At 31.9% G+C, this 8963-nt stretch overlaps 1 protein-coding gene across 1 annotated transcript; it reads left to right on the forward strand.

The window, feature by feature from the left end:
* The first annotated feature begins 4962 nt into the window (after nt 1–4962).
* LOC131154300 (uncharacterized) lies at nt 4963–6636 on the forward strand. Its single transcript, XM_058106986.1, has 4 exons — nt 4963–5213; nt 5393–5529; nt 5648–5912; nt 6027–6636. Exons 2-4 carry the CDS (start codon nt 5397–5399, stop codon nt 6253–6255), a joined length of 627 nt encoding a protein of 208 aa, XP_057962969.1. The 5' UTR covers nt 4963–5213; nt 5393–5396; the 3' UTR covers nt 6256–6636.
* The last annotated feature ends 2327 nt before the right edge of the window (nt 6637–8963 follow it).

Below are 8963 nucleotides of genomic sequence, written 5' to 3' on the forward strand. Positions count from 1 at the left end.
TAAATAAATTTAATTATATTAGGATTTTTGTTTAAAATTTATTCCCGAGTTTATTTATAAGTAAATTTGATTATGTTAGGCTTTTTTTTATTTAAAATTCATACCCGAATTTATTTTGTAAGTAAATTTCAATTATGTTAGTTAGTTTCACAAAATTTTCATGAATTTATTTTTACGTATATTTAATTATACCAGTTCTATCTTTAATATACTTGCATTTATTTTTGGATTAAGAAATGTTCTAATCCCCTTGGGTAAATTTTCAACATTTCTTTCTATTAAAAAAAATTATATATATTTTTAACACAAAAATTGTGTGGCATGAATTTATTTTTACGTTGCATTTTTTTTCATAAAAATATGAGTAAGATGAGATTGTCACGATATTATTTTAAATTACATAAATTATAATAAGATGATTTTAAAACCCTTTATGGCAAAGGAAGTTCAAAGTTACAGATGTTCGATATCGCAACTTAAAGTTTAAACGGATCAGAGTGCACCCACACTGTTTACAAAGTGGTTATTTATATTAGTAAATTTTTTCTAAATGCACATCTGGTTCCAGACCAAGACTTAATAAGGAAAATCTCACTTAATGTTTACATACGTTGATTTAGTTTGGTCGGCCAGCCAGTTAAATCCAGTTTTCGGACCGCACAATCCAGTCATGAGGGTAAACATGATTTACGACAAATAGGCCTAAGGGTGGTTTTTATAATATATGTTTATACATATTTAATTAAGTGCACAAAGTTATTGATAATTTGAAGGAAAAGTGTAAGTTTACTTGAAAATGATCATTCTTGTGCTTAAATGACGATCTAAAGAAAATGTATAAGGAAAAGTATACGTATGTTTATCATTAAAGATTTTTACAGTTTTGAAGTTAAAAATTTAATTTAACAGTTATAATATATGATTATAAAATTTTACTGTTATAATTAATGACAAAAGTTTTATGCAAAAAATTTTAAATTTATATTTATTCTAGAAGCAATTTTGAAGTTATAGTATTAAATATTATTTTACGAAATTTTTAAAAAGCTCATTTTGACCACACACTAATAATAATTTTATTTACTTACTGAACGTCGTCTCACTCCAATCATATTTTTATTTCATATAACTCTAAAGGGCATGTCAGAAATCAGGCTTAATAAGCATGCGGGTGGGGATTAGAAAAATAAAGATTGATTAGAAATATTAGTATGATGTCAGATATTTATGTTTGTGTAATTTTTTTTCTTTTGAAATAAATGATTGTAATATGGATAATTAGCGCTCTGGTTTAATAATAATTGAGTTTTTCTACCTTCGTGGTTGGGGTATTACACGTCATCCACTACACCAGACTCGACCTCCAGAACAGACAGGTTTAGAATTACGCCGTACCCGCTAACCTATCCAACCTGTATCTTCGTGAATGGATCAAACCCGACGACAAGCCCCTTGTGGTTCCCACCCCGAACATGAACGCGAGCAAATTCCGTGACCCGACCACGGGCTGGATCGGGCGAGACGAGTAAAGACCTACTTGTACTGAAGCAGAGATTTCATTAATTGGGTCAAGGCGAAGCACCCACTCTACTCTACTTTGAAAATCAGAATGTGGGAATGCCTGGATTTTTACCCGGTTGCGGTGTGCAGGCGGCATGGGTTGGACACATTGGTGATGGGAGAACACGTGAAACACGTGTTATAATTTTTTTATTTCATTACATTTTTCTTCCGTTCCATTATTTCATTTTAATTCTTTTTTGTGCCTAGATTTTTGTGCGAATTTTTTGTTTTGTTTTGTTTTTTTTAATCCAAACTGACTTTTGAAAAGTCGGTTAGGTAAGAAATATTAAATTTTAAAATTTTCCTATATAAAATATACATAAAATAATATGTTAAATAATTTTTCTATTCTTAATTATATATTAAATAATTTTTTTATGTAATTAGGAAGTAAAATGTCGTTTTTTGTCTTAATATTCCCAAAGGTAAATTATTTCAAAATTTTTTGTTATTGTATTCATTTTTATATAATTTTTTGAAATTAAAAAATTAACTTACTTTTTTTAATTCGTTTGAAAAATAAATAAAAAGAAAAAAAATATTTTTTGTATTGAATGACACTTAAAAATATATATTTTTATTTATAACTTTTTATTTAAATATTAAAATTTGAAAAATAATATATATTTTATTATTATTTAAATAAAAAAAAATTTATAATTTCCACTTCCAAGGGGGGAGGTAGAACTCGGGGGCGGGGGATTTGATTTGGGGAGGGGGATCAAGAATCAACATTTGAAAGGTCGATTCTCAATTTTTTATTTTTTTTTATTTTGGTAGTCAATAATTACGGCTGATTTTTTTTTTTTTTAAAACTCAAACCGACTTTTGGAAAGTCAGTTGGGTACATTTGTATAAATTTTCCCAATTTTCTTCATATTTATGTTTTTTGATTTTTTTTTTAATATTTTGGTGAAAAACTCAAAGCTAGTTTTATTCCCCTTTTTTATTTTTTATTTTTAGATTTTCTTGTCCTGACTGTTGCGTAAGATTTTATACTTATTTTTTTTAATATTAAATTGAGTTTTGAAAAGTCAATTGAGTATAATTTTGTATTTTTTGTCCCGATATATATTTTGTATTTTTATTATTTTTATAAATAATTCGGTAAAAAAGTCATTATTTTCCTGTGGTTAGTTTCTTACTTTTTTTATTTTATGTTTTTTTTTACTTTTCTGTATTCAATGTGTGGTGTCTCGTTTTGCTGACGCAGAGAACCGACTTTTGAAAATTAGTTTTCTCTTCCTTTTTTATTTTTTATTTTTAGATTTTCATGTCATAACTGCTGTGTAGGATTTTATATTTGTTTTTTTTAATATCAAATTGAGTTTTGGAAAGTTTATAATTTTGTATTCTTTGTGCCAATGTAAATTTGTATTTTTTATAAACAATTCCTTAAAAAAGTCGTTATTTTCCCGGTGGTTAGTTGAGTTTTTTCCCCTTTTATTATTAAAAATAAATAAAATATTAAATAATACTCTCATTGAGAAAAAATTTCCCAAATGCTCACGTAATCTCATAGTTTGATGCTGCGAGATTTAAAAGTTCAGCCAATGAGAAGCTGACGCGTGACACGGCTGCAGAGAAAATCTCGCAGCATGAAGCTGTGAGATTTAAAGTCTCAGACCAATAGGATGGTGACACGTGGCACTGAGCAAATCTCGCAGGTTAGTCATGCGAGATTTACGACTATAATTATAACTTTCCTTTTTTACAAATTTAAATTTAAATAATAAACATTCTCTTTTAATAAATTTAATCATAACTTTACCTTATAAATATAATTTAAAGTTAAATTTAAATTTAAACTTAAATTTAAAATTTAAAATTTAAAATATATAATTTTAACAACTTCCCTTATAAATTTAACAATTAAGCAATTAAATAAATTATTAATTTTTTAAAAATATAATTTAAAAAAATAAATTTCTCAATAAGTTATTAAAATGCCTAGTAATTATAATGCTGCAAAATGTTTATTGGATGTAATATTTAAAATTAACAAATTATTTTATTTAAATTTTACTATAACTAAATTTAATTATATTTTAATTATAATTTAAAATATAAAATTTAAGTTTATAAATTTTATAAACTTAAATTTAAAATATAACAATTGTTTAATTGTTAAAATATAACTTTCCCTTATAAATTTAAAATTTAATTAAATTTAAATTTTTTAAAGTTATAATTTAAATTTAATTATAACTTTTCCTTTTTACAAATTTAAATTTAAATTTAAATAATAAATTTAAATTTGTCTTGCAAAATGTTTAATTGTTAATTTTAAATATTACATCTAGTAAACATTTTGCAGCATTATAATTACTAGACATTTTTATAACTTATTAAGAAATTTATTTTTTCTAGTTATATTTTAAAATTTTTTAAAAATAATACAAATTATTTTGTCATACTTATATAATTAGTTGACCCAAAGCATCAAAGCAGTCAATTCGAAATTTTTGTTCGGTCCCTAATCCATTTATTTGACTTTAATCATTATATTAATCATATATTTTTTTATTTACTAAATTAATGTCATTTTAAAATATCATTCTATTAAGAACAAATTTTGTTATTCCACATGCACTTAATAGTTAACTAAAAAAATATTCATTCCGTCAATAAAATTAAATTATAAGAATTTTTTTAGTGTTTTTTTGAAAATTCAGTGGTTAGAGTAATATTTTGAATTTTTTTTCTGGATTTTATCCAATTTTTTATGACAAAATACTTATTTATAATCAATAATTTTTTTTATATAAGGATTTTTTTTATTTTATTGATTAGATTGCATTTGATAATAATTAATTATTGAATAATCACTTTTCTTATAATTGAATGTATATACAAACACTTTCATAATAAAATACATGTTTGAAATTAATAAGTACCTTTTAATATCACAATAATATATTATTTAAATTTAAATTTGTGAAAAGGAAAAGTTATAATTATAATCGTAAATCTCGCATGACTAACCTGCGAGATTTGCTTAGTGCCACGTGTCACCACCCTGTTGGTCTGAGGTTTTAAATCTCGCAGCTTCATGGTACGAGATTTTCTTTGTAACCGTGCCACAACGTCAGCTTCTCATTGATTGGACTTTTAAGTCTCGTAGTATTAGGCTGCGAGATTATGTGAGTAGAAATTTTTTTTTCAATAAGAGTATTATTTTATATTTTATTTCTTTTTAATAATAAAACGGTAAAAAACTCGTGGTTAGTTTCTTACTTTATTTCACTCCTATTAAATAGCCAGATGGGCAGCATCTTACAACGCAAATAGAATATGCTGATTTCAGCAAAATGGCAATGGGCGGCACAGCGGACATAATTCCAAAGAGGGTCCCACAGCGCCATTAATGAGAACAGCCCGACTCCGGTGGTCCAAAAAGGAAGCTGCCCGCGAAGCTGCATATTTTCTGAAACGCAACTTCACTTCAGTCGCTCCCACACCTCTTAATTAATCCATCGCCGCTTTCAACGTTTCTTCCATTCCCATCGCATCAGAGCTTTTGTTTGATTAACTTGATTGTTCCAGGATGACTAAACCAAACTCTCGCGTGTCCATCAGCAGCAGTATGTTAACTATGAAATTCAAGTAAAATCAATTCGAGTGAAAGTCAAATTCAAGTAACTCCCCCGGTAAACTTGATTTCCCTTGCACCCCTTTCCATTTTTGTACACATCTTCATGACTCTGAATCGCTCATCCATCATTGATCCAACACCGAACGCTCCACTTTAAAAACCACTCTGCATATTAATTAAATGCTCCATTCTGCTCTTTCTCCATTAATTGACCAACTGTTTACATAAGTACAGCAAAATGATGGGCACTGTTCATCGTCTGTCTCTGCCCGACCAGGAACTGCTCCTGGAGAAGCTTGGGATCTTCAAGATCAGCGGCAGAGATAAGTCCGGGCGACCCATCCTACGCATTATCGGAAAGTTCTTCCCCGGTAACTTTTTAATCAAGTCTTTGTTTGAATATTTTCTTATTATGATCGAGCACTTGCATTGATAATTAATTAAGGGTTTTTTTTTTGGGGGTTCGACTGCCATCTTTAATTTATTAAGCTCGAATTGTGAGCGCCGATGTTGTGAAGAAATATTTGGAGGAGAAGATTTTGCCGGAGCTAGGGAAACGGCCGTTCGTGGTCGTGTACGTGCACACCGACGTCCAAAGGAGCGAGAACTTACCCGGAATGTCGGCGCTGCGATCGGTTTGCGATGCGGTTCCGGCTGACGTCAAGGAAAGCGCGGAGGCCGTGTATTTTTTGCACCCCGGCCTGCAGGCCAGGCTCTTCCTCGCCTTCTTTGGCCGTTTTCTGTTCGGAGGGGGGTAAGTGGTGCAGGTTAAGCACTGGTATCGCCGTCGCGGCGCATTTTAGCATTTTTGAAAATAATTCCGATCACCGACGACGATAATGCGCATGTGGGCTTGATTTTACTGCAGGCTGTACGGAAAGGTAAGGTACGTGAACAGACTGAGCTATCTGTGGGAGCAGGTGAGGATGAAGGAGGTGGAGATTCCTGATTTCGTGTACGATCACGATGAAGAGCTGGAGGAGAGCGGCAACCATCGGGTGATGGAGAGTGGTATGGAGGGCGATTATGCGCGGGTGTACGGTGGGCGTGCGGCGGACCAACCGGTGTCGACGTACTCCATGAGATGCATATCGTAGAATGGAGTAACGAAGCAGTATCAGCAATGTCAGTATGTATACAAATGGTAGAATAGGTTATAATTTTTGTAATTTTGAATGAAAATAAGGTGGTGGTAGGAAGCATGCAGACTCAGCAGGCGTCGGGCGTCTGCTCTTGCTCCTCCTCCTCCTCCTCCTCTTCTTTTGATTTTTTTTTTTTTCAAACTAGCATTTGGCTTTTCAAGGGAGTATGCAATGTTGTATTTTTCGTTAGTTATCCCGTAAAATTTCTGAAGACTGCAACTTCCCAAATATGAATACCTCTTTGGGAACTCATGATCAAAATTGTACAAGGCAAATATTTTGGATTCCTTTGAATGATAGATGTCCTCGAAATAACCATATTTAATATTCACATTTTCCTTAAGTAGTAATCTTGGATTTTCATAGCATTGATGCCAAAATTGGCTTGTTTCCACCAACCGTCAATGATCAAGGTTGTAATTGCTTGGTAATGAGTGACTGGCCTTCTTGGGGTAGCAATTATCAGAAAGATGAAAACATAGGGTGATCAGAGCACGATTTTAGAAAAATCATTTGATGCTGAAGCGAGTAAGGTAATCTGTTCCCAATCATGGTTAATGAGCCGATTTTGAGAGGTATGTCATTGGCGTGTCTTGTGTTCACTCCTTGGATTTACACTGAATTAACATCATGGTACTTGGATTGCGTGTACTAGCGTTGACCCTTTTATCATGCTATAACTATTAGCTTTTATAAGGTATATGCGTGTTCGCATGTGCCCCCTCTATTTTACCTTTATCAATTGCTCTCTTAGCCTAGAGGTTAGAGTTAGGGGCTTATATCGGGCAATGGGGGTGCTTAGGTTGGTTAATCTAGAGGTTAACCCCTCTATTTTACCTTTATAAAGTGATCCCTAGGCTATGCATGTTGGTGGTTACTCTGGGCTGTGGGATGCTTAGATTGATCATACTTATGCTCAGTTAGTTATTATTTTCCAAACTAATGTTGACAAAGCATCTTGCCAATATGTGGTGGTTGAGGCCGCTCAACACAAGTGGTTACCCTTGGACAAGCATTTGGACAAGGGATTCCACTAGGGATTTGTACGGTTGTGGTACGCCTGTACTAAGCATCTGTTGGAATTAGTGTATTCCCAAGAGGAGGAGCGAATTGGGTATTAAAAAATCATCCTTCTTAGGTTAGGTTCAAATCACAGTCAGCAATACACAACCTAGGGTCTTTCTGAAACAGGTTCAATTCCCCAAGCAATGAACTGAGCAAATTCAAAACACATATAGCAGGCTCAATAATTTAGTATTATTCACAATGATAAAACATAAACATTCACATGCAGGAATTAAATTGCGAAAATTAAAATCAGGCACAAGAAATGTTATCGAGTTTCGGCCAAATTGCCCTATGTCCCCGCCTCAAGCTAACAAGCAATAGGATTCACTACTAATGCGCACTTACGGGTGGAGCGGCACCGATTATAAACACCCTCTCTTTACTGGGTGAGGAATACCTCAGGTCACATTTATAGGGTTGACCCCAACCTTTACAATACCTTACAGGATGGTGCACTTAGTTCTCTTAACCGGGTCTGAACCAATCTGGTGCTCTCCTAATCAGGTCTAAGCAAGTTCGGGACTCTTCACAGGATAAGTCTCCCTCTTCCGACCACACATTGAGAATACAACAAATATTCAAATAATTTTGTATAAAGAGATGCTTCTATAACAAGCAAATGTGTACATGATAACGCACAAATGCACTCTAGTATGATGTGAAATTAAGCTCAATATAAGTATGTGTAATTTTTCAAATGAAATCTTTGAATAAAATATGTATATGATAAGGACTCAAAGATTTAACTCTGATAAAAATTTTCTCCAAAATATTTTTCAATGAAAGGTGTAGGAGCAATAATTTTTTGTAAGATAAAGATTTTTCTATGAAAGCACAAATGCAAACAAACTTTTCCAAGCACAAAGATATATGAATGAAAAGTACGTGCTCAAGTCTTTAGAAGATAACCAATAGAAATTTTCTCCCAGTAATATTTATCAACAAAAATATATGGGAGAACTAAGAAGCTTACTCTAAAAAAGAATGATATTCAAAGTATGAATATTGAGAGTAAAATGCTTTGAATAAAAATGCCCTAAATAAAACCTCTCTTTCAAAATAGATTTTTCAAATGAAGAATGAAAAGAGGGTTAAAAATGATTTTTGCTTTGAAGTAAGAATCCTCAAGATATATGCTCTCTTTTAATATTTTTCAAAAGAATAATGAATAAGAGAGTATATATGAATGAAGAACAAAAATTAATTTTGAGAGGATTTTTTTTTCAACTAATCTGAATGCTTAAAATTGAGTAATGAGGGGATATATATAGACCTTGAAAGATTTTGATTGTTAGGAACATATTAGGGATTTTTGAAAATATTTAATTAAAATTTAACCCTAATAACCGCGGTACAAAATTGTGAATCCGAGAGGTTTGGTTGACCGTCTTATAGGGTTGGTTGGCTGAATAGACTCAGTGAATTTGAAAATTTTTGTGGGTTCGGTTGATCAAAGACAAGGCTAGTTGGCTGACCTAGGATGATTTTACTTTCCTTCATGATTTCGGTCGCTTGGCCTAGGGTTCGGTTTGCCGGTCGGCTGAGGAAAATTTGAACTAAAATTTCGGTCGCCCGGGGACGGTAGAGAAGCCAAG

This window comes from Malania oleifera, chromosome 1 (genome assembly GCF_029873635.1).
Source record: "Malania oleifera isolate guangnan ecotype guangnan chromosome 1, ASM2987363v1, whole genome shotgun sequence".
Taxonomy (NCBI): Eukaryota; Viridiplantae; Streptophyta; class Magnoliopsida; order Santalales; family Ximeniaceae; genus Malania; species Malania oleifera.

What these genes read in the sequence shown, in the direction of transcription:
- LOC131154300 (XM_058106986.1), top strand. Translation starts at nt 5,397, where the DNA reads ATGATGGGCACTGTTCATCGTCTGTCTCTGCCCGACCAGGAACTGCTC. An exon ending in TATCGGAAAGTTCTTCCCCG is followed by an intron (nt 5,530 to 5,647) that starts GTAACTTTTTAA and finishes TAATTTATTAAG; the next exon opens with CTCGAATTGTGAGCGCCGAT. An exon ending in CGTTTTCTGTTCGGAGGGGG is followed by an intron (nt 5,913 to 6,026) that starts GTAAGTGGTGCA and finishes ATTTTACTGCAG; the next exon opens with GCTGTACGGAAAGGTAAGGT.